Source organism: Truncatella angustata (genome assembly GCF_020726525.1).
Source record: "Truncatella angustata strain MPI-SDFR-AT-0073 chromosome Unknown BKA67scaffold_4, whole genome shotgun sequence".
NCBI classification, from domain to species: Eukaryota; Fungi; Ascomycota; class Sordariomycetes; order Amphisphaeriales; family Sporocadaceae; genus Truncatella; species Truncatella angustata.
The window spans coordinates 482,538-508,422 of record NW_025763384.1 but is presented as its reverse complement, the minus strand read 5'-3'; the positions used below and the strand labels follow the sequence as shown (position 1 = coordinate 508,422).

Below are 25,885 nucleotides of genomic sequence, written 5' to 3'. Positions count from 1 at the left end.
TCAGAATCTCCATAATACTTAAATTCTTACTTTCATTTTAATATTCATGCTTAAAATATGAACTTGTCGCGGATCGTGAGTCTAGTTCAATTTGTGTTTTTGAATGCGTAATTCTTTTCTTGTGTCCTTTTACAAAGAGTACACTTGCACAGTCAACACCATTCGATTGTTAGTTTACTAATCACGCATCCAGCCTTTTTCGGACGAATCAGTGCAATGGATGTCAATTTCCAAGAAGTGTTCCGTCCGTGGCTGTTTGGCACCGGAGTTGCTTCTGAACATCAATAGGGCAACTGAATGCCATCACCACTGGCCGTCATGACGATATAAAAACTGTCCAATAATATGCCATATATTATAGAAGTCCTTTTATTATATGGCTGCCAATGATTACTGTCGATTGCATTGCAGGAATGCGACCATAGATGGCACCCCACCAAAATAGCCAGATGTAAATGCCGGGTCTTGGCGTTGACGGAGTACCAATAGTCTGGGACTCTGGGGTGCATACCAGTTTCCGTATATGTTATATTGCGGTGTAACAATTTAGCCACCGTCAGACCAGGATCTACTTGTTTTGAGTGTCCACGAAACACCCTAACCCGGGTAAATGGGCCACATCGTGCTTCTGCTACCAGTCGATCCATTGCATCTAGCTGAGGAACAATAAGACGGTGTAGCACAAGGAATTAAGGCACTGTTGCCGAGGTTCACGCAGTAGTAATCGTTGACTGCCGAAATTATGAAAAGCGGTCATATGGAAGGAGGATCATATGACCAGGAGAGGACGTTAATTCTGTCTATGGGTAGCCCCTAAATGAGGGAGGAGAAGCAGTTTTCACTTCACTTACTTGGAAACCATTCAGTCCTCCCTGAGAAGAAAGACTGCCACTATTACCAATACAGTTGTCATCATGATGTTTCGAGAGTCCTTCATCTTCACCGTGCTGTCGCTGGCGTCTCTGGCGATAGCACATCCGACGGATAAGTTTGACAGACGCGAGTATATGGAAGAGCTCGCGGACGCGCACGCTGTGGCCGAGGTCAATGCGAGAGCCCTTGAAGCGTGTCAGAATAGACCTGATGTCCTTGAGCGCAGAGAGCGTGCCGTAGCAAGACGAGCTGCGACGTTCGAGCGACTTCGTCAAGAGAGGGATCTCAGTGACGGTATGGAATTAGTCTATGCTTGCACAACACGGAAGCTAAACTGACTCACAGCTGATTTCCTCCATCGTCGAGACGCAGCATCGCTTCGTCAATGGGCGGCGAACAGTCACGACAAGAGCAGCCTGAAGTACACTAAGGATACTCCAATCGCTGACATTTTTGGCTCAAACACCAGCTGCATCCTAACGCCCGATAATGCCAACGGACCCTACTTTGTGTACCAGGAGCACATCCGCCAAAATGTTGTGGAGAACGTGCAGGGTGTCCCCATGCACCTGGAGCTTCAATTCATCGACGTTAACACTTGCAAGCCAGCCAATATTCTAATTGATATTTGGTCTTGCAACAACCAGGGCGTGTACAGTGGTGTGAGTGCTGCTGGCGAAGGCGGTCTTGGCACCACTTATCTGCGTGGAGTTCAGCCGACTGACAAAGACGGTGTTGTCAATTTCGATACGCTTTTCCCAGGCCACTATCAAGGACGAGCTACACATCAGCACATCATTGCCCATGTCGGATCCAAGGTCCTCGATAATGGCACTTACACCGGCGGCGTCGTGGCACACCTGAGCCAGCTGTTCTTTGACCAGAAACTTGTAGACACTATCGAGGCGACTGCCCCTTACAACACAAACCGCATTGCTAAGACCTCAAATTTGGCCGACGGATTCACTGGCTATGCAGCGTCTCCCAAGTACGACCCATTCCCCAACTATGCTCTACTCGGCAATGGCGTCAGCAATGGGCTTTTCGTCTGGGCTGAGCTTGGCATTAATACCAGTTCTAACTGGGATTATTATGCTCCATTTGCGAGCACATGGAAGGAGGGTGGAGGTTATGATAACCCGAAGTTTAATTTCATGGTTGTCGCCACAGCTCCTCCTACACATGGATGAAGCTCCATTGATGATGGTTAATAACACGGTTTAAATCATCTCTGTTAGAGATTCGTCTAAATGAGAATGGCGAAGACAGTATGGATGCAGGTTTTGGCTAGTGCTACACATGTTGGGGACTATATGAGTGTTTATCATTTTCCAGTCAGAAAATTACGTCATTATTATCAAGTTGGTGCTAGTTTTCGAAGCATTCCGAGTACCTCTAGTAGTACTGGACTTACCTGAGAAAATTAAAAATTGCTCATGTCCTAAATTCTATAAATGTGGCTACTTTACATGCTGTTTCAACAACACGTCACAGCACCTCCATCAATACAGCTGCTTCAACACATGCTATCCGATTTGCGCCGATTTGCAGAGGCGATGATAATGCACTCATCCTTTGTTTGGGTTCAAATCAAGGGGAGTCATGCCCAAGTCTGTCGTGTAGCCAAGTCACAATACAATTACATCACACGACAACTACCGTGTGCTATATAAGCCCCGCATCTTACAGTGATCAAATTTGATTCAGATTATATTGTTAGAGGTCATGAGGATATTGACCATGTTGCCGGAAGATAATTTCTTGGATGATCAACCAAATCTCAAATCAACACTTACCGATAGGCTGGCCAGCATTGTTCTAGTTGAACAGCAGTCTATGTGTTACGTACACCAGGTGACATCGGCCAGTGTAACGGTCAAGCGAGAAAATCGGCTTTGAGTGGGTACGCTTCTCCATCATAGCTGAATGCCACCTGCGAATAGTCTTGTGTTGATCAAGAACACCTCATTCGGTAGGTGGCACGGATAATTTGCCTGCCAAGAAAACATGTTTAATGCGGAGATTCAAGCCGTCCTGTATTTGGTAATATACCCAAGGTTTTTTCTATAGACATTAACCGTAATCTTGACCTGGGGTCATGCGGGTCTTGGATCCTTGTCCCGCATGCTTACTTGCATTGGGGCACGACACAACGGTGGTGCATTTGCCGGTGTCTTGGGCTAGTGAACGATTCCATTGCAAGGTCAGATTCTCACCATTATATCTAGAATCATGATTTGGAGGAGAAGTTAGCACATTTATCCTGTTCCAAGAATGGTTACTGCCTATAAATGAAGCCAAGACTAAGCATTGAATTCGACATTTCCACATCGTTCATCAACAGCTACTAGTGCCCACAATGACTCGAATCATATCTTTTGTTCTGTTCACAGTGCAGCTCTTGCTGTTCTCCAGCATTGTCAAGGCGGATGCAGTTCTAGATCTGTGGACGAAGGGACTCCCTAGTCTTGAAGCACAGCTTGCGAAGTCAAAGACATGCACAAAAGACAAACTTCAAATTCGGAAGGAATGGTGAGTTCGCTCCATCTGTTTTCACTAGATATTCTTTCCATCACGGTTATCCTAATTTGGACCTCAGGGGTGACCTTACCGACAACGAAAAGAAGTCCTACACCAATGCCGTATTGTGTCTGCAGCAGGCGCCGTCCAAGTTGCCGGCAGGAAAATATCCCGGAGCCAAAACTCGATTTGATGATTTCGTCGCGGTCCACATGAACCAGACGCTAAGCGTCCATGGCACGGTATTGTCATTGTTCACAACCGTAATGAGCTACGTGAAGTGGCTGACTTGGCTAGGGCAACTTCCTATCGTGGCACAGATACTACGTATGGGCATACGAGCAAGCTCTCAAGAACGAATGTGGTTTTAATGGAACACAGCCGGTATAGTACCTTGTGCAGTTCTCACCACATAAACTAAGGCTGATGGATATTGTGCTACAATAGTACTGGAACTGGGGACGATGGGCTGCCGATCCAGAGAAGTCTCCCATTTTCGATGGCACAGCGACGAGCATGAGTGGTAATGGCGAGAAAATTACGCACTCAGGTACGATTGTCACTGGCAATGGTGGTGGGTGCGTGACATCGGGACCGTTCAAGAAGTAAGTGTGTGCAGTAACGTCTTAATCTTAATTGTACTAACGACTATTAGCATGACTGTAAACCTTGGGTAAGTTGAGCTACTCTACAGCGAATACTCGTCGATGCAGAGCTAAAGATAGCCCAAGGCCCTTGAGCCCAGCGATTTCCCCGGCGCCTCCAGCCAACCCAAGAAGCGACGGCTTCGGATACAACCCGAGATGCCTGCGGCGCGATGTGAGCAACAAGCTGAGCACGCAGTACTCCCGCACCGAGGACATCGTTAAGCTCATCACCACGAGCTCCAATATCGGCACTCTCCAGGACACGATGCAGAGCGTGTCGCCGGTAAACGTTCACGTAGCCGGCCACTATACCATAGCGGGAGATCCCGCTGGTGACTTTTACGTCTCTCCTGGCGATCCCGCATTCTGTAAGTACTGCACCGGCTTGTGGGGGTTAAATTGCCACGATTCGGGCTGATGCGATATCCCACAGGGCTCCATCACGGCATGATTGATAGAACTTGGGCCATCTGGCAGTTGCAAGACCTTCCCAATAGGTTGCAGGTCATCGCTGTGAGTTGAGGTGATTGCTTTTATCTTGGCGTATTCTAATCTTTCGACAGGGTGGAACCTCCATGATTGGTTTCAACAGCAGAGCTCAGAGTCTGGATGACGATATCGACCTGAACATCCTTACACAGAAGGTCTGGAAGATTCGTGACTTGGTTAGCCTCGTGGATGGGCCATTCTGCTACTACTATGCTTAAGCTGTACATTCACTGACTGGAGACCTATCCGGTCCATGCACAGCTAAAACCCTCCTTTTCAGATAGTGCAGGTAGTTTCATTCCACCGAGGTATTCTGTAATGATTCTCCAAGAAACCATTTCTGTTTATAAATACTACCGATGAGAAAAGATTAAAGTTGTGACGTAAAGGTACATCATGATGAAGTGCAGATGCCCAGGCAAATTTCGGATATTGTATACGACACCATGTTTGACGCTTTGGCGTATCTACGGGCTTGAAATCAATCGACCTTTTAGCGGATGTGCTTAGAGTAAACCCGATAATTGTGGTGATGATAAGTTGACAGCAGGGGTTTGCGAACAGGTAAATGAGAGATGGATGACTTGCCAATGCAACTAAAATGATCGGCGATCCGTAGTTAGTGTGCTTGTGCATGGCATCTTGGTTAAATAACGATGCAATCACATGTTTTTGGAGCTCGTTTTGGCTAGTGACGAGCTCCGTAATGCTTGTTCCTGAGGACCCCAAGGCCGACCCGCGTATTTATTTGTAGTTGACACGACCTCGAGTCATGGCATTATGGGATAAGCTGTTGGGGTAGTCAAGTTCACCTGGGCAAAGTAGCGGGTCATCAGAGCGCGAGCCCACAGAGCTGTACTTTGACATTTCAACAGTCGCAGGGCCCAAACCATACCGTCAATCAACCCGTTTAAGAGTGTACGAAGCTGCGCTGTTGCAGTTGTTGCAGTAGTGTGCTCATGCTGAATGGGCATAGCTGCGGAAAGAGAGGTCTTGTTGGTATGTCCAAGCCGCAAGGTTTGTACGAAAATATGGACGGTCGCAGTGCAGGTGATTTGCGACAGAACCAGAGACTGCCGGCTTTCTCATGCGAAAGCGCACAATGCATTGACAAGGATGGAAACAGTTGTCATTGCATATGGTCTAGTCCAGCTGTATGACACAGATCTGCATGAGCCAATAGGCGAGAATTAACAATGGGAAGCTGGATACCATAGGGCTGAAACATTGCGGAATTGTCCGCGCCTTGACAACCAGTGCAGGTTTATGGGTGTATGCTGATAATCACAAGATTTCGTCATTCGAAATGGGACAGACGCTGAACAGGGCTTGAGTGCTTGAACTTGCTCAGATGTGTCAGGTTCGAACTTTGTAGTGGAAGACGCGAGTGAGCGTCAATCGAGATGAATGATGGTGAGCAAAACAGCCAAAGCCTCTGCCTTGAGAAGATTTATCGCCCACATGAGACTATCAATTACATAAGTCACGACGCATCGCATGTGGATGATATGGGGTCCTGCCCCCGTCGTGAATGGGCCCAAATCTAATCTCGGGCCTGAAAGCCAAAATCCGGGGTAGCAGCTCAATTTGATAGCAGCTGTTGGCTTTTCCTGCTGATTCAGCGAGACGCTAACCGATAATGGTCAGGGGCGTCGCTGCGCAGGGGATCCCCGATACGGCTTAGCTTACGTGTAGCTCCACTCGTCCAACTTCACGCGTGTTCTGGCTGTTTTTCGCCCTTGACTTCACGACGTCCCCTCATCAAGGAGTCTACTTGTCCTGAGTTTTGCAGTCCTGAAAACGCTCAGTTCAGCCTGCCCACCTGCTCACACTCTTTAACCAATTCTCGCTGACGCTTCCCGATGCCTGTTCAGCCCCATAAGCCGCACTTGGAGCACATCTGCCACCTCGATGCGACGCGCTGATTAGGAAAAGCAGAATACTCACCATAACGCTAGAAGCGTATTCAACTGCGCACACGATGGCGCCGAGTCCTAGGACACCGCGTTCGGCTGCCAGCAACGGCCGTCCCAGCCGCCAGAGAGCAGGGGCCCTCCTAATCACAGGTTCAAGAAGGCGCGAGAGAGACGCGACTGCCGCCGCAACTGAACCGCCACCGAAACGACGACGATATGTTCCCGGTGGCCCCGGTGGAGGTGGTCGTTGGACCGATAAAGACGGCAACGATCCTGGCGCTCGACCAAGCGCCGCACCCACCACCCAACCCCGCCCTCGAGCGCGGCAGATCTCCTCGACTGCAGCCACGATACCTATATATCCCCGCAGAGAGCGCAGCACACGTATTCGGACTGCTACGCGCTTGGAACCCGATGACGAGATGCAAATCAGCTCTGCCGCCGCTGTAGCTGCCGCTGTGGTACAGAGCGAGGGGTACAAGCCCAGAGAAGAGCGAGGGTGGGAAGAATTCCACCCAAATCTTGACATCGATGCCAATTTCATAGTCTTCCACGCCGATGATGTTGATGGGGTTGCCAAGTCAACACCAGGGACACCGTTAGCACTTGCGCCCAACCCTGAGTCCAACCACGCTGGGAGCCCTATTAAAGACGCAAACATAGCTACAGGCAACACCCCTTTACCTCCTACGAACGGCGTAATTTCAGGACCGCTCGAAGGCCTGCCCGGAACACCAACGAGAAGACGCTCCAACCGACCAAGGGACTCGTACTTCCCCTACGGTCGCGATATTGGCGCAACTCCGAAAACACCCAAGGTTTTGCCCATCTACAATCAGACACCTAAAGAACGCCTTGATCTGAGGCAGCCGCAATACCGGAAGACCGACAGAATTCTTCTCTTTGAGAGCAAGAAGTTCGGACAGGCAAAATATGTCGATAAAGCGATGATGAATGTCGGGTACCAGGAGAGCGACAACTTCATTCGCGATGATCAAAAGCTGATCAAGGCATTCGACGCGAATGTCGAAGATGAAGCGGATAGCCCCTCTGCGGCGAAAGCCGAAGTGGATCCTGCTGCACATAGCCATGCTCTGGGACGCGTTGAGTATGATATGGATGAACAGGATGATATGTGGCTTGAAGCCTACAACGAACAGCGCAAGTCGCAAGGCTGGAGCACAGTGAGCCGAGAGCATTTCGAAATCACCATGACCAAAATCGAAAAGGAATGGCATGCGCTCGAGAAGAGGATACCCAAGCCAAACCCAAAGCCACCGCAAACACACCGCCCGCGTTCCAGCTCCGCCGCGGCCGTCAATGGCGAGCCGCAGGCGGGCGAAGAGCAAGATAGTAAATGTGCTATTTGTGACGATGGGGATTGTGAGAACACGAATGCTATTGTGTTCTGCGACGGCTGCGATCTTGCAGTTCATCAAGAGTGTTACGGCGTCCCTTTCATTCCTGAAGGTCAATGGCTTTGTCGGAAATGTCAGCTTATTGGACGTGGCGTACCGGTAAGCAAACCCGAGTCTCTGCATTTTACACTGTTATTAACTTTCTGATAGACTTGTATATTCTGCCCCAATTCGGACGGTGCTTTCAAGCAATCTAATTCGTCAAAATGGGCCCATCTGCTATGTGCCATGTGGATACCTGAGGTCAGCCTCGGGAACCACACTTTCATGGAACCAGTGATGGACGTGGAAAAAGTGCCCAAGAGCCGTTGGAAGCTGACATGTTACATCTGCCAGCAGCAAATGGGTGCTTGCATTCAGTGCGGTAATAAGTCCTGCTACCAAGCATTCCATGTCACTTGCGCGCGTCGTGCGAAATTGTTCCTGCGCATGAAGAACAGCTCTGGCGCTCTTGATGTCCTTGATGGCAGCACAAATCTCAAAGCCTTGTGCGATAAGCACTGCCCCTCGGAGTATGCCAAGGAGAATGGAGTGAGCAAAGCAACAAAGCGTGCCAAGAAGTACTACAAGAAAACCATGCGGGACCGCATTTGGGCCAATACACAAGCGAATGCCATGGCTTTAGCCGCAACACATCGGAATGCCCTGACAGAACATCCTCCAGACGAGTCACAAATGACCGGGGCCAAGGTGTCGGCTGTGCTGGGCGACCAGAAAAAGGGACAACCTGGGAAACATGTGTGGAAGCTACCATCAGGTGCTCCCATTATCCCTCAAGCTGTCTTTGATATCGTTGACACATCACTCGCTAGATTCTCAATTCTTAAGAGAAGAGAGTTTGTAAGCGATGCTTGCCGTTACTGGACACTGAAGCGCGAGATGCGTCGTGGTGCGGCCTTGCTCAAGCGTCTTCAGTTGCAAATGGAGACTTTCTCCTCAATGGAATTGACCAGGCGCAATTTCGCAGCTATGGGACCCTCCGGGAAGACACGCTTGTCAAGACGCATTGAGTTTGCGGAGACCTTGATCAAAGACCTAGAGCAGCTTCAAGCCATGTCTGAGGAGGTGGTCAAGCGCGAGGAAGTCAAGCTTGAAGAGGCCAAGCTGCTCCAGACATTTGTTGATACGTGTTACTTCCCAGTCCATAAAGCCTTCCCAGATATCATGGTCAAAGTTTTCAAGTAAGTCACTCACACTAACGCATCAAGGCTGTGCTAATAATTCAATTAGCGCGGATGATGGCAAGAAAGTATTCACCGATGGTCTGGTTGATTTGGAGGCGAAAGTCAACGAAAGGTTCTACACGACTACGCTTGCGTTTGCTCATGATCTCTGTGAGGTCATCCATGTCGGCATCAATAACGAATGGGAGAAACCCGATGAAGCACAACCCAAGCTTGAGAGTGTGGTTGCGCCGCTCACCAAGATTGATTTCTCCAACATTCGCGAACGTAAGAAGCTTGGCAGGAGAATTTTGAAGGGCGTCCAACCAATGCTTGAAGGAGCTCTTCATAAGGAGGCCGGCATCACGAACAAATCTTTCGAAGACCTAAAAAAGGAGCTCGAAGGCATGATCGAAGCTAGCTTCGAAGTACAGCAAAATGGTGGCGGTGGAGCGGATAGCGAACAAAGCAAAGATGTGATCATGGTCGATGCTTCAGAAATCACCGTTGCTGACCCCGCTGACGAAGAAGACGCGGATAACGAGCCAGATGAACAAATCGATGTTGTCATGGCAGAACCTGAAGAAGAAGCAGGCAGAGAAGAGGGCAACATTGAAGTGAATACCTCGACTCTTATCAATGCTGGCGCTGAAGAAGAGAAAGAAGAAGCTGTCACAGTCAACCCGACAGGTGCAACAGAGCAAGAGGAGATCAAGAAAGAAGACGGCCAGACAAGCGGCAATGCGCCTGATACACCACCTGCTACCAATGGATATCAGACGGCACCGCAGTCATCTCAACCTGGCCCACCGACTCCTCCCCAATCAAACGGAAGTCTTGGTCAGGACCACACTAATATTCTTATTGACGGTGGCGTCCCATTCTATCTCAAGGAATTCGATCCCTTAGGAACTTCTGCTCTATCTGAGCCAGGAGCGGCTGACCAGCCGAGCTCTGCTGCTGCAGAGGAGCCTTCGCCAATGGATGAAGATGAAGCCAAAGAGCTTGGTCCCGATTCAAACGACGTCATCACTGCCACATCTCCTTTGAGTGCTACAAACGCAGAAGCTAGCGTTATAGGATCCGCAAAGAAGCCGGCGAAGGCTAAGAAACGTAAGACGACCACTTACCGGGGACGGAGATGAGAAAATGACAACCAGCGGAGGCTTGTATAAATAATTGGCTAGTGTTTCGTGTTCTTGGAGGGCCCTTCATCGTTTCCGGGGCCGTAGAAGATCATGTTTTGTTTTCTAATGAGTATGGAGTTCAGAGAGGCTTTGCACACAATAGGGCTCTGACATTTTCGCCTACATACCCCAAGACCGGGCGTTATAGGGAGTCGATGGTCAGATGAGATGGCACCGCAATGCTTTACGTGTGTATTTGATAGTGAATAATAATTCCTTCATGAGTTTTTACTCAGTTAACTTACCATCAAAATGCATACATAGTCAAAGACCATGCTGCCCAAACAGTGGACGTAGACGTCCGTACGGTCGCTTAGATCCTTCTCATTACCGTACGACAAGCACCTCAGTCTCGACCATTTCAGACCTGATCTTAAATTTTAGGCACACTGATATTCAATTACTTGAAAGAAACTCACCTATTTTCGCGGGAAATATTTCACTTCTATTTTCCATAAAGTTCTCTTCTATGCAGAGGATCCCCAAGGGTTCATTCGAAGATAATTCTGTTTTGTTAGAAACTTATCAGGAAAAGCCCGGGAGCACAAAGCTTTGACTTGTGAACCACAGCATGATGTGACTTCTGAGTACGTTGAATGCCCGACCAATTGTACGGCGTTGTAATGAAAGCTCAGAGCAACAGGCTTTGTGTGCCATGCCAGTTTTGCTTCTACCCCTTAGTCGACAGCCGTGAGAAGGAAAACACATTGAATTATGCCGCCATGGAGACCCAGGAGCTCGAACATTTTAAGGCAGGCGGCGCGTAATTCTTCAACGTGAGGACTGGTCTGCTGTGGCAGGCACAGCCCTCCTAATGTCCCCAACTGTCGACTGTCGACGTGGACCAATGAGATGCCCAAGTTGATCTTCCCCCTGGTGCGGTCTCAGAACTGACGATTTCTCCTTTCAATTTGAAGTGTCATGACCCGGCATCTCGTCATCTCGCCTGCCCAGGAATTTCTTGGGCCCATACAATACCGTCTTGAACACGTCTCCTTGGCTTCTCATACTCCTTTTGTTGCCCTCTCGTATCTATGAGGCAATCCGAAAAACACAGGACAACATACATGGCTGGCCGATCGGCGCAGGTTAGGTATGACTCAGGGAATGCATTATGGTAACTAAGAAGCAGATGTTACATACGTATCTGGGCTGATATGCATTGCGTTAATTAATCCAAAGACGAGGGGAAATCCACCAAGGTCACGCCTGTCGATCATCTACTGTGTCGCTTCACAAGTGATCGTATGGCTTGGAGACGATTGTGTTGGACACGATATAGACAGCCCGCCCGTCATTTGTCAATCTTGATAAGGCGGATATCTTATCGTTTTGCAATGATTATGGGGCAGGGTGAATGTTTATCTCATACTTTAGTAACAAAGTTTACTGACGACGGGTCAACGGGCCTCATCTTACGTTTTCGAGCCTGGTTACAAACCAGTACTAGAGCCAAGCTTGGATACTACAAGAATTAGCGGTTAACCAACAAGCACGCATTATTTCGCGTCAACAGTCTTTCGGTTTTGCCTCAACCATCAGAAACTTTTAACCTTTAACTTCACAGAACTCACGCGGGTTTTCGTACAGACTTTTGCGCGAATCACTTGATCGCTTGGAACAGATCATGTGGTTACGAGAATCACGACTATGGCGGCAGCCTTTGCGTCTCGCAGAGGCTCTTCACAGATCTTCATATACCATACCAGGATATCCAGGGGACAAAATATATTCAATCTTAGGACTCATGTACGGCGGCCCTGCATCTGTTCCGTTTCCAAGTTATTCACAGCCGACCACGGAGATCAGCAGAGACATCTCATAACGCGTAATAAACAAGACAAACTCGCTTGGCATTGTTGTCTTTCGCAACTATCCCGGCCATTGGTTCTAAGATTGGACCGACGGTAGCCACTATAAAGGTTGTCGAATATTCAAGTCCTTGTGGAGGGAATGCTTCAGGAAGGTGATTATAGAGATGATGATGGTAGTGTTCGCGTTCGCGGTGAACCTCTAACACGATGGAAAGCCTGGTCAGCAAGGAATCCCGTTATTTCCCTCCAGGGGAACTAGCACACAAAAGTTCTGGAAGCATGGGCCAACCAAGTGGCCTCCAAGTATCTTTTGTATGGTTTGGATCTCTGCCTAAACTCTGTGGAACATGTCCCCTGTGACTTTTTTTCTTACGTGGGCCAGCATATATGGCCAGCATATATGTTTGGATCTCTAGCAGATGCGGATGAGAATGACTTGTTGAGGGTTTTCGAAAATCTCAATTCTGATTCAAATAGCTCTGCTATAGGTGGAATCGCATTGGATTCGTCGAAGTGGTGGCGTTCGGATCTCTCCAGGCCGTTTAGGCCGCACTCATCTCAACGGAGAGCTCTAGCCTAGAAAGGAAATCGTAGCTATAGTTTGTGGAAAGTGTTGTTGGAGGAATACTTACTCCTCCACATGCAGGCACATTAAAATCTCAGCCGGTATGCGACTATGGAAGACGTCACTTGATAGTTTGGGCTGGTTTCCTGCAGCATCTAGACCTAGTGACTTGATCGCCGTGCTCCAGGGCTGTAGCGTACCTGTCATACTTCACAAGCGGAAAAGAGGAGGTCGCCAAATTATTAGCGACAGTATAATACATGGAATGATGTTCGATGAAGCTAATGCCGGCTCAACATCCTGGGAATCGTCGGCCAAAACCCAGATCTACTGAGGTGGGTAGATTCTGTACTTCTACTTGGTGTTGGAATAAATCAAGATTAATTGCGACATGTTCTTTATACTCTCGCGGAATTCATATTACGTCGTCGTGGCTAATGCTGCAGGTGTCTTGTCACTTCTAAGACAACTCAAGTATTCGTTGCAACCGATCTTGTTACTTCATTTGGGGTAATAGATTGGGGACACATTTGTCATTATTGACTACAAGTTGATCAATTCCTAGAAATTCTCATACAATGGTCGAACACAGGTTACTGGATCCGACACATTCCAGACTGGCCATTTAAATACTGAAACCCAGTCGACCAGCTTTTATGGGAGCTTTAGCCTCGCTCTATACACGTGACAGACAGACAGATATGAGGCGCACCGAACATGTTCTACCCAATTTTATAGCTGGTGACATCGCGGCAACAGTCGAGGGCTACACAAGATCCAATCATGGACGGGTGCGCATCCGCTACGAGGCCCCAGACCGCTCCAAACGACGAATCCCTTTCATCCTGCTCGGGGTATGATCATCATCGAGACCGGTTGTGAGACCCTGAACGAGAGTCTCAACAAGCACCCGCGTGTCCGGGGCCAGGGACGACAGGAACCTTCCATGTCTCTCCCACAGAGCTCGCTCCTCCTCGATGGAAGCGACGTCGAGAAGCCAATCAGGTATCTTCTATTCGACCTGCAGTTCCAGCAAAGAAAGGAATTGAAAGGAATTCTACAACATATGACCCATTTCAAAGGGGGCAAGCAGTCACCGTCCAAGACCTCAGGTATGCCCATAAGAGACCTCGTTGCGCCTCTCTGGACCTGGCGGCCGGCATGCGGTTTGGGGGAAACCAGCCAGGGGCAGAATGCGGGTTTGGCTCTGCCATGCGTCGCGGCCCGGGTGACTTGGCTGCTGTGCTCCCAGGCTGCGGTATTCTGCTGTCATGCTCCACGGACGCGAGGGAGCGAAGGAGGGGGGGGTGGTACGGGATCATGCACGGCGAGGCCCTTGTCCCACGAGGACTCTGGGCATAGCCCTGTGTCTGGTCCCCGCTGCATGACCGTGGAGGCAAGTCCGAGGAACGTGAACAATTCCTCAACTGTAATTCATGTAACCTACGTCCAGATGGACAGCTAACTCATGTGGCGCTCATCAGAGGGCTTTTTTCTTCTAAAGATTTTTTAAGAGGTACCAACTTGTCATACACGAGTCGACAGCATTGAGCCAAAGAGACGTCTGGCTTGCCTTGCCCATGGACCAGTTTCAGCAGTTCTCTCTCAGCCGATGCTATGAAGCACCTAAGAAGACATCCCAGTGGTATGATTATGCCCACGTTTTTGGCTTCCCCTGCTGAGTACTCCAGGTAATCCTGTATTTATCCATTGAGTACGCTATGTTTTATATCTCGCTCACCTAGATATTTCTCTCCACTGGTTTTCCTACCGGACAAATTGTGTGTGCAGTTTTATGACGATAGTGTGAGTTGCACATTGATTCATGCAGGTCAACGCCATGGCCGTGTGTTTCCACTATCTACTGCATCAAAACAGAGAGGGCAAGGAAAAGAAGAAAAAAAAAAAAAGGCAAGAAAAATTGCAAACAAGGACTTCACGATGTACAGAAAAGACGGCAGGATTATCATACCTCATAGTGTCTTGGGTAACTAGCCCCATCCTTTGCCCTGCTTCCCAAGCACAGCATGGTAGTGAGCTGGTCCTGAGGTATAGTTTTGGTTGTTAATAACCGACGCGATAAATCCAAGAGAATATAACAAAGAAAAATTGGCGGTTGATTCTAAGCTCATCCTGGAGTGCAGTTGAGTGACCCCGTTCGGATTGGCAGGGCGGAGACAAATACGATAGTGGACGAATACTTGAGCACATGATTTGTGAGACCACATAGCAGGGCTTGATGCAAAGATGTGTGAGAGAGCCCCGTCTGGGCAAACAAAGATTAACTGTCTAGACCCCCCTATTGGTCTCCATGTCCACCTGTCCATACAATGCAAGCCGCATGAACACGTGGGCACGTCATCATGAACCATTCCAAATATGAAAAACTGATTTTACTGATTTCCGCATAAGAGCAAACGTTTTCATCGTTCATCGACCGTCGGCTTCATTCGTCAAGGGGCGTCGATCGGCGGAGGTAGGTGGCGAGAAAATATTGTCGTCGGACCTTGATTAGCACTCGGACAACCGAAGAGAGGTTCCAAGCTCGAGAACCGCAAGTAACCATGCTAGGAAGAGTTCCCATGGTCAAGAACAAGGGCGCTCGGAGTGCTCAGTGAGTAGCAGCTGTCTATCGCCGACCGAACCTAGATGGAAAAATTTTTTGTTGGCATGAATTCTCACTTAGGGTTTGGATTGCTTTCTGGGGGTTGCGGGACTACTGCCTATTAAGCGGCCTTGGACATACTTCTGCTTCTTCTCGGCTGGCTTGAGAATCTAGAGAGGAAATATAGTCAGCTGCTGCTACTGCAAAGCAGGAAGAAGGGGGGGTGGTTCAACACAAAAGACAACATACCTGGAAGGAACACAGCAGACTCTCGTCAACACTCATCATGGCACCGGCGTTGTCGAACTCGCCACAGTAGTTGGGTGCACTGAAGAGAGTGACCAGTTGCCGCTTGGAGAAGAATTCGTATCCGTCCTCAACCACTTGATGGGCACGGCAGATCAGGTCCATGTCGTGCTTTTGCAAGAAGCGCGAGACAACGTCGGGTCCGAAGGTGAAGGACACACCACGGTCATTCTCTGACCAGCCAGTTATGTCCTTGTCGGGATCAGACCACAACAAGTCGCAAAGCAGACCGCAGTCGGGGATCTTGGAGAATGCAGTCAGTACTTGTTTGTCCATGCCCAACGCAATTCCGTTGCGGAGGAGTCTCGACATTAGGTAGGACACTGATGGAGATGGGGCGCAAAAAGAGAGGCTACTCACATCTGTCGGGCGCATGACACGTCGGATCTGCTCCATGGAGTTAAGATCAGGGCTGAGACCACCGTGCATGGTGAAGATCTTCTCGTCAATGATGGCTGCAATAGGCAGACAGTTGAAGCAGTCCGTAAATGTCTTCCAGAGCTTGATATTGTAGCGGCGCTTGCACTCGTCGTAGAAGCCATAGATACGGTTGATGGAGGCACATTCGTGGTTGCCACGCAGAACGAAGAAGTTCTCTGGGTACTTGATCTTGTACGCTAACAGGAGACAGATGGTCTCGAGAGACTGCTTGCCTCTGTCGACATAATCACCAAGGAAGAGGTAGTTGGCCTCGGGGGGAAGCCACCATACTCGAATAATCTCAGCAGGTCGTAGTATTGGCCGTGGATATCACCACAGATCTGGTGCCAGTCAGCGTCACAGTCGTGGTATCTACAGACAGACATGTATCCCCGGCGAGGGACATGCCGGAAGACGCAAGAGCGCAGCTTACCTTGATGGGTGCCTCAAGCTCAAGCAGGATGGGCTGGCTAATGAAGATCTCTCTGGCCTTGGTACACAAGTATCTTATCTCAGTCTCAAGCAGCTGGACCTGCTTGCCCGGGCGGCTGCCACGGACCTCCAAGAGACGATCGATGATGGAGTCCAGATCAACATCGTGTTGGTCTGCCATCTTTTATCCCGCACCTGCCTGTGAAACGGTCCTCAAGAGTTGGTGTCGGTTATGTGTGCAGGGGAGGGAAGGGGGGGTAGTCGCCGCGTGGAAACTGCGAAAGAGCCCAGTCAAGAATATGATACACTTCTTGGGCTAAACGAGGGAGAAGAGAAAAAAAGGTCAGCCAAAAATGGATCATCAGAATTTGTTCTGCTGCATGCCGTGTAGACACTACAGATACGGAGAGACGATGCCGACAGTGGAGGAAACTCGGGGAGTTTGGTGTTTTGTTTCGGCATGGCTTGCCCGCAAGTGCCGTTCTGCCGCGCCCAAAGCTAAGGCTTGGAGTTGCATGAAAATGAGGGTGGTGGTAGGGAGGGAAGTGGTTTTCATGGACAACGGAGACGCGCGGGCTGGTGGGATTGCGATGTGATGGGGAAATACTCACAGTGAAGTGATCTCAGCAGTAGTTAAGCTTCTCAAAGAGGCCCGCTCGGCAGTTGGTAGGACTGCGCAGTGTCGGGCGGCGGCTGATGCTCGAGTGAACGAGTTCGTCAAAGGTGCTGAGGCGGGTGAATTTTTCTCGTCTCTAGGTCGGCGTTTGAGAAGTCAAGCCAAAGTCGTCGATGACAGAAAAAACTCGAGGAATGTCGAGTAGACACCAATGCGGTCGGCGACGCGAAGAGAAGAGGGTTGCCGTGGTTTCTTCGCCTGGATGTCTAGATGCAATAGTCAAGATGGCCAAATGATGACAAAAATGGTACCGTCTGGATAGTCGAGTGCTGGGACCCGATGTTCGCCTAAATGTAGCAAAAATGCTGTTTCGCGCGGGTGTCGAATACGGATGCAACAAGTCAACTGATTAACTTGATTGATTGCTGAGGCGACGCTGGGGGTGTGTTGCGGGAGGAATTCCAGAGAAGTTCCCGGGTCGTCGTTTGAAAATCGCTGGTGTTGTTGTTGTGGTTGCAACGCGCACTATCTTTCGTTTTCTCACTCAGTGGACTGTGACTGGTACTGGGGACGGACCCGGAGGCAAATGCAAATCCAGAGGCAATGGCAATGGCAAAGACAAAAGGCAAAGGCCAAAGCAAAAGTAATTCGGGGGAAGTGGGTGCGTGGGCTTGGGCTTGGGCTTGGGCTTGGACTTGGACTACAACTTTGGGCTTTTTTTGGTTTTATTTTTATTTTTATTTTTAAACCGCGTCCCGAGGGGTTTCAAAAGGCAGGGGCAGTCGTTCAAAACAAATGGAGAGTTGTCGCATGTGCATCAGAGTCAAATGTCACTCACAGTGTATATATGTCTCCTCGATGTCGGGCAAAGAACAAATATCGTCCGTCGTCGTGATCGTCACAAAAGAAGTCGAAATCGCCTGGAAGTTATTCGCGGGGTTCTGACTTTGGAGAGGAGGGAAGAGGGTCAGGATGGGCTTCGGCTCTGGCTTTTGCTATGTATTGAAAACGTCAGAAAACTGTCTTGTCGGGTCTGACATTTCCAATCAATCCACTTGTCATCCAATCCAGGCAGTCTTTGGACCTCTTCAGATTCCTCTCGCCCAGCGGCCAAGCCAAGGGGGGAATCTCCTCATGGATATGGGATATGGGGGGGTCTCGACACTCCGATTGGTCCACTGAGGCAGTGCAAAGCAAAAAAGCAGGTGCCATTGGATCACTTTGTCGCTGCCCCGGTCCACCCTACGCATCCCTACTGTAGGTAACTGGAGCTCTGCAATTGCCCACTAAAACCCCACTAAGGTTAGGCTCTTCTGTCTTACTATGGTACAGTACAGCACTTCTGCACTATGCGCAACACTGCCTGTGATAGTCCTCAACTCTATCCAACCTTGCCAGACGCGCTGCAGTTGTGACAAGGAAGCATTACTCGTCTTCGAAAGCTGTGGTATGGAGTCAGACAGCAGGCAATACGTGTAAACCAGTAGTAGGGACATCGCCATAACCTGGTATGGCAGGGCATGGCATGGCCGCAAGACAAACGTCCTTCTTGCTGACGCTACCTAGAACCAGGAACACGACAATCTCAAAAGGATTCCTATCCCTCATCTTGATCAATCTCAAAATCGCACGCAGACGATTACTGTCTAGACATTCGCGTACATCTTGCCTCCTGCGAGTGCTCTCGTACTGGGGTGCCCATTATGCACAAGAGTTTGTAGTCTGTCCACTCAGCGCTCAAGAAAACTGAAGCGAAATCAAGGTTGACTCATTGCGCCTATGCAATCCCACTCAATTCCATCTCACCCGCCGACCGGTGCCTCTCGTTGAACCTCAAAACCTTAGCCGCTAGATGTTGCTTGTCCGATGATCACCTGAGTCTTCCATCGCATGATCCTCTTCGTGAGCGGGTGATGATCACGAAGACATGTCCAACTAAATAACCAACCAACTAACCAACCAACTAACTAACTAACTAACTAATTGTTCAAATGTCGTGTCAGCCCCTTTCACAACGAGACAGCCTCTTTTACCAAAGTCATTTGCAGCTGCCTCCGGGGAGCAATCCTCAAGCTCCCGTCCACTTGAGCTAAGCAAACACAGGTCATAAACTTCAACTCTACTAATCCGCTTGGCGCCACAACAAAGTCCCTTGATTCGTTTGGCTGCTTACACCGTCTTCTTCTGTAGCTCTAGCGACGCTGTTTGTTGCACTGGCTGAATTTCACTTCATGTGCCGGGGCCCCACGGATGACAGCATCGTTGAGCACCCGACGCATCTGGCTGTGACTGTGACGAAGCCATATCTGCCCCTCATCCCCTTTTCCAGCGACCCCTCATCAGCAACACAACCACATGAGATCAGTTACTTGTACGCGTGTTCGACACATCCGAAGTTATGGAGAGAGAAAAACCCCAACAAAACCCACCTTATACGCCTAACCCGATATATCCATGTCCCATATCACTAGGAGTAGCTACAACAGCACAACGAATCACAGGACCCTGGACCGATCATATTATCTCGATCTGAGCATGTTATGACTTCAATCGATCGACCATCACTGTCATATAGTCTACTGTTGACTTCGTCATCTACTTAGCGAAATCATGAAACCCAATTGCTGGTAGATCGGCTCCGAGAAGCAACATTTTCAAGCGCTGAGCACTCGCTATCCGAGTTGCGCCCTTTGAGAAGCTTCAGCGCCAGAGAGCTTGTCCTGACTCGTCCGGCTGGAAGATGGCCTTATTTGCGATGTTGCAGCCATACAAACCGTGTGCTAATCCATATCGAGGATGCCAGCTCCAGCGCTGCTTTGACGCCATCAATAGGTAGGCTAGCCGCTTGCTAAATCCATGCTCGTATCAGGCCTGTTCCCACGACCGCCGCATTGGGGGAAAAGGTTCGAGCTTTCTACCTTACCTGGACTAATCGTCACATATTATTCGCCCATTATCTTGCGCGGGAACTTGTTCTAATTCAGGGGTCCCGAGCGACTAGGTGACCCCATATCGGGATACGTAATCAACCTGTACCGTCCCGCCCAGACCTCTGGAGCCGGGGAATTTTACTCTTGTCCTATATCTGAAATCATGCTTCCCGAAAACACCGATTGATTGTCTTGCTGTGAATGCCGCCCCAAATGCAGGTCGACGCGCCTGAATGAGCATGGTGGGTAACACTCAACGGTTCTCTGCCGTGCGCCCGCATCACTGCGGGCGTGCTGGTCGGTATGGAGGAAGAAGCTCGAACCCCCTGTCAATCAAAGCTGCAGTTGGTTCTGTAAACTGTATAGTCCAGCCAAAAATATGGCCCTGCAGGCATTTGATCACGTGAAAACAGTTCATGCGAGACATTGCAAATCCTAAATGTACATGATCGACCGCCAGCTCAGCACAACCGGGCTGATTGGGTATCGTTAATGTCGCTGATGGTGTGGCAGCTTCATCAATGCTAGACTCTATTGGCCAACTTCATTTTTCGCCTTCTTAACCATTAAGTCTGCCCCTCACACTGCCATTTGCCATATTGCAGAACAAGTTTTCGATCTTTCGAATTATTTCGTGAGGTGTTTGGCTTACTCACTTGCATGGAGCCTCCGTTAGCCTGTTTATCGTCAATGTAATAGATCTTTACTGAACGCTTTGATGGTATATAGTTCATAACACCAGCCAATCACCGAGCTATGGCGTTAACCAAAGTCCTCGACACCAAGGCGGATAAGCTTATTGAATACCGTTACAGAGTAAGACTAGCTACAACTTTCATGACAGTTCAGCTTTTTCACAGCAGTCACAACACCTATCACTCTATGCTTACGACATGTGGACAACATCAGTGGCCATGGAGGTAATTTTCAGACCGATGCGCTATACTCATGGCCACCCCCGAATTCACTTTTGGACTGCGAAGTATATAAAAACGAGCATATCCGCCATATCCACTAGTCAGGGCAGCTACGCGAAGCAAACTCGTATCTAGACTACTGCCACAACCATATAGTGATCAACACAACTATACAGAGCGATACTCAAATTGTAGCAATTTTATTACCATCATATTTCGCGTTTCATCTATTTAGACACTAACTGTATTCAAGATCGTCAGGACCCCTATACTCTGAGACAGTATGGCCAACCACCAGCTTGATCTCGTCCATAAGGACATGTGAGTCACTTGTCGTTTACAGTGAGGACTTTTCAAGAAGTGTACTTGAGTGAAGCTCATCGCCCGCTCTCATGCGGCTGGACAATGAAAGAACTATAATCCCGCCTGACCCAGAAAAAACGGTCAATTGAGGCCTGCATGGGGTGAACCTTATAGGGAAACACAAAGCGAAGCGCACGTTATCATCAGCTCCTCCCTCGCCGTCTCTTGAATGCTTACAACACTCATGGCTTTTTTTATTCTTTTTTTATTTTAATTTATTAGTTTGGTGAGATAGATGAACTTCAGTGTGAACAAATGGCGTAAAGGAAATCATAATGTCTATTGAGACGTAATACCAGTGGTGAGATGTGCGGTTTCCATGCTTGAAGACCATGTCATTGCCGAGATAGCCGTATACGCAGGGTCGCATCACAGTTCGGGCAGGCAATGAACCCTTAGATCCTTTCAGCAGTTATGATGACTTCCTCGCGCTGATAGAGTGGTTTCAGGACACTTTCGACATAAATGAGAGCAGACCTATTGTTGTATTATCCCTAGTGAAGTCCCTTGTCAACTCTCCAAAACTGTACTTGGCCACGTTCATTTGAACCCCTTCATCGCAAACTTTTTCTTTCTTCTTTTGGTTTTCAAAGAAAGAAAGAAAAAGATTTTTTTTTTTTTTTGGACAATGTTATAAACGTCGGAGAGGATGCCTCGGATAACGCCTCACAAGATATAGCGGTCAAAGTCTCCCACAAGTTCAGTGACATCAATACTTCACCCAGGACCTCCCTTATAACTTCACATTCAATCTAAACTTACACCGCACCAGGCCGTTTACCGAACGTCAGCCGCTTCACAGTTGCCTATCATTGGCACACGATCGGGGTTTGAAAAAGTAATCGGTAAGCACCTCACGGAAAGATGGTTAGACGCAGGCCCCGGAGGCGAAGGAGAAACGTGACAAAATGGGAACAAGCTCAGGAGCGCTTGGTAAAGGTGTCATGCTGGCCATGACGACTGAGCGCGTCACTACGTCTCATTCAGGACATGGACCTGACGAATACTGCCAAGGTGCCAACATGACGACCTTCGTGTTCGCATCCCCCTGGAACTAGTATAGCAGATAAGAATAACTCATAGGGATTGACGAGCCGCAATCTCTGTATACTTGGCCTGGTGATGTGCGCTAAGCTTGTGTATTGTGGTCGACGCCGCTCGCGATCTCGGCACCTCTCACATATAAATACATAAAAATAGCTGTGGCGTCTGTGAGAGTGGCAGGGGTTTGGATATTGGACCATAGATCGTGAAGTTGCGCAAGCAAGGAATGGGTATGGGTTCGCCAAACTAGCTGGATGAGGGTCAATCAGAAATCCGTATACGACTTTTGGTTCCGTAGAATTTGTTAGAATGGCGAGTCGGGTACGGGAGGTATAGAATGTCACAAGTAGCCGGGCGTTTGCGTTTGTGTTTATGTCTGGGTCTTGATTGCAAACCCAGTTTTTGAAGACGCGAGCGGCCTCATTGAACTTGGCCCCGTCCAGGCGCTCCTTGTAGCACGCTTCACTAGCGATCTGCGCCGGCGAGCTCGTCCGGCAGCTCCCTGCCCAGCTCGACACCCGTGGTGACACCAACGGCAATACGCGGCACGGGACGGGTTTGCTTTGTAACATTTGCCATATCGCTGATTGCTGAGGGCAAAACTGAAGCAAGCTGAAGAAACGCCGGCGATGTTGTAGTTATGGGTTGGAAATAGTTTGTCAGCATTCGCTGAGGAAGGGTGCCAAGGAGGTTCACACACAGGTGTCAGCTGGAAATTATGCATAACACAAGGTTACTGAACGCCAGAGAGTATCGACGGGTTTATCCACAGAGCTTGAGAATGTCGTGGTCCGTGGCCTACACCAATAGCAAGATGCAGAGACCCATTAGTGCTTCTCTACCTACTTCAGTATTAGTGTGCTACAGAAGGCTTCTGTGATTTCTTACAGTAGTATGTTGAAAAGGTACTGCCAGCTTTGGTAGATTTTTTATAGTGCAAGATTTAACCGAAACCTGAAGCTTGACGCTGGCGGAATTCACATGCATGGAGCAGAGGAGATATTGGGTCATATTGGTTCTGTTTGCTATGTTTATAGTTGCCTTTCATTGGAGACATAATCTAACAAAGGACTAAAGTATAGAAGTAATATGTGTAAAGAGACCATTACTGTGGATAGCCAAGATATTGACACTATTCTGCAGCGAGTGGATGTAATTTAGGTTTTTTGTTTGATCGCGGTTGTTGAGCCGTGCTTGCCAGATGATTTCCAAGCTGGTCAGATGGGCGTCAAGAATTCATGCACCTTGAAAACTATCCAATTTTCCTGCCGAACGGATTTCAGTTCGCCATGTAGAAGAACCGTGATCATCCGGTCTTGGACGCATGGAACGTTGAAACAATTAATTGCAGTGATTATCTGTAAGTACATTGTCAGCCCTAGGAATCACTGTTCATCATAGATACCGTTCAAAGCCACAGTAACCGCACAACTATCGGGTCACGCTGAAGCCTTGGCTTTGTAAAGATTGCAGAAGTGAAAGCTACTTTCTACGGATGGCCATGCGAACTGACATAATACATACAGTTCATGTTACAGCTAATACAATGTCGGCTGCGCTTGGATCTTCTGAGCTCTATCAAATCTGTTGATTTGACAGATTCATTGTACGTCCAGATCTACAGTCATGTCAGTCTATTCCTTCCCATTAAGAACCGCTTCAAGTGCTCAAACATCCCCGGGACAGCTAATCAAAGATTGTCCATGGAATGATATGGGTGTCTAAGCCCACGAGTTAAAAGAGTCGACGCTCTTCGGCAAACTTCATATGTTGGAACGTCGTAAGTATGCTGTATGGCTCCAGTCAGGCCATTGATTGTTTTCAAAGGGGTGGGGGCATGCCTCATAGTAAGAGACTGAGAGGGCAATGCCCAAATTATCTCCTTCAACTATTACTTGAAGAGTCTTTTGCAGCCTGGCCATGAACGTAGGGAAATTCTTGAGTCCTCAGCACGACCACCTCGATCGTCAGCGGCAGGATAATTCCCACCAAGACCAACACAATCAAAATTGCAAGTAGCCATGAAACTGATCAACGGCTTAAAACACGCTTTCTGTTTGGCTTCGCTTGATGCAATATCGGAAAAGAGGGTTGTTGTCAGACCGGGATCATTGAAATTTCAGCCACCAATGGCGATGAAGACCTTGAACCTGGTTCTTTAAATTTAAGATCATCCAACCTTCGGTAAAAAGTAGAATCCCGATTAGAAGCTGGGACGACTTCGAAAGTCTTCGGATTGATTATGGCGAATACAAAGTTGAGATGAGTGTAGACAGTTTGGGGTCTATTTAGGTTAAGATCCATTGCAGGGACACAACGGCGATAGGCTTTTGTATTAACCCACAAAATCACCGTCAAACCATTTTGGTGTTTTCCCTAGAGGCCAGCATCGTTAGATACGTATCGCGCCACAACGAAGATAAAAAGTCATATCAGATCAGGTTTGTGGGTATAGCAAAAGTTTAATCTGAACTGACACAACAGCTTTACACCCAATCTGGCCAGCTTGACATAGCCGAGCCGAGCATATGGCTGGCTGAGAGTTCGCCAGCTCATTTTCTTTGCCTTGGTATGAAATGGACAAGCTCAGCTCGGCGGGGTTGCAGGCATCGCCATTGCCATGACTAAGTATCTAGAGAGTTTGCATATGTTAAGACGGCCCAGGACATATTGTCCAACTTGAACCCTCCTTGAAACTTTTGCTCTACGTCGCGACCGCCACTATGCCAGGTATACAGCTCTTGAAGACATACATTCTAGCATGTACTATTCGTCAAACTTGCAAGTAATCGCAATGCTTGTCACAACGCTGGATAAAAAGTTACTGTTGCTTTACACAGGTATGTACATCAGAACAAATTTCTTCGAAGTATCAGAAGTTCTAAATTTAACATCAGAGCTACCGATTATTATATCAATTTTTGTGTGATTCTCTGGCAGGTAGGTATTATCATAACTGTAGTGTAATTACAACGTATTAACTACATTCAGGTAGCTCAAGCGACTTTTGAGAGAATATCGAGTTTTATATGCTCTAACTATACCAAGTGTCAGCTGTGCATTTGCATGGGCGGTGCTAGTCTCAAGAACTATTTCCTTGATGTTGACAGTTCTTGTCGAGGTTGTAACATAAGTGACACAGTCCCAACACTTTTGGCTGGACGGATCTGGACTGGCTACAATGAAACACATCTCATGGATGAATCAAGCAGTAATTGTTGCAGCAGTAAGAACTACCAAAACTTGAATTGCAGTATTTTTGGTAAAATCATCCAGAAACAATCAAGGCGTTCACCAGTGCCACCAGCGTCCAATAAATGTCGCGCGCACGACTCTGCTCTTACTGCCACGAAAAACGAATGTTGATGATGCAGAAAACATTATGCTCAGTGTACAACAACGTCTGTAAAGGGAAGCTAAACTATATCAAGTCCTAATGCGGTGCTTCGAGCAATACTGACATATGAAAGCCTCTTCTGTCCACTTACATATTCACTGAAAGAATATTGGGTAACCTCCTTACTTTCTCACGATATCACATGCGACGAGTTAGCCCTTGCAAACAATGTTGCTTTGACATTCCTCTATACTCTCAACTGGGAAATCATTCTTAATTGCACGTCGATCACAGCTTAAGGTAAAACTATGTCTTCCAGATTC

General features: G+C 48.3%; 4 protein-coding genes across 4 annotated transcripts; 3 read left to right on the top strand and 1 right to left on the bottom strand.

The window, feature by feature from the left end:
• Nucleotides 1-914: 914 nt before the first annotated feature.
• BKA67DRAFT_535202 (Intradiol ring-cleavage dioxygenase) lies at nucleotides 915-2,063 on the top strand (the record flags this gene model as incomplete). The annotated part of the gene is made up of 2 exons (XM_046099974.1): nucleotides 915-1,167; nucleotides 1,219-2,063. 2 exons carry the CDS (start codon nucleotides 915-917, stop codon nucleotides 2,061-2,063), a joined length of 1,098 nt encoding a protein of 365 aa, XP_045958122.1.
• A 1,169-nt stretch (nucleotides 2,064-3,232) lies between these two features.
• Nucleotides 3,233-4,747, top strand: BKA67DRAFT_676399 (uncharacterized protein; the record flags this gene model as incomplete). The annotated part of the gene is made up of 8 exons (XM_046108806.1): nucleotides 3,233-3,405; nucleotides 3,473-3,635; nucleotides 3,691-3,777; nucleotides 3,841-3,998; nucleotides 4,049-4,066; nucleotides 4,125-4,408; nucleotides 4,474-4,553; nucleotides 4,604-4,747. The coding sequence occupies 8 exons, from the start codon at nucleotides 3,233-3,235 to the stop codon at nucleotides 4,745-4,747; spliced, it is 1,107 nt and encodes a 368-aa protein (XP_045958121.1).
• Nucleotides 4,748-6,510: 1,763 nt separating this feature from the next.
• On the top strand, nucleotides 6,511-10,171 carry BKA67DRAFT_517980 (uncharacterized protein; the record flags this gene model as incomplete). The annotated part of the gene is made up of 3 exons (XM_046097959.1): nucleotides 6,511-7,962; nucleotides 8,014-9,044; nucleotides 9,094-10,171. The coding sequence occupies 3 exons, from the start codon at nucleotides 6,511-6,513 to the stop codon at nucleotides 10,169-10,171; spliced, it is 3,561 nt and encodes a 1,186-aa protein (XP_045958120.1).
• Nucleotides 10,172-15,119: 4,948 nt separating this feature from the next.
• Nucleotides 15,120-16,536, bottom strand: BKA67DRAFT_676397 (serine/threonine protein phosphatase-like protein; the record flags this gene model as incomplete). The annotated part of the gene is made up of 4 exons (XM_046108805.1): nucleotides 15,120-15,367; nucleotides 15,447-15,746; nucleotides 15,864-16,223; nucleotides 16,357-16,536. The coding sequence occupies 4 exons, from the start codon at nucleotides 16,534-16,536 to the stop codon at nucleotides 15,275-15,277; spliced, it is 933 nt and encodes a 310-aa protein (XP_045958119.1). The 3' UTR covers nucleotides 15,120-15,274.
• Nucleotides 16,537-25,885: the final 9,349 nt, after the last annotated feature.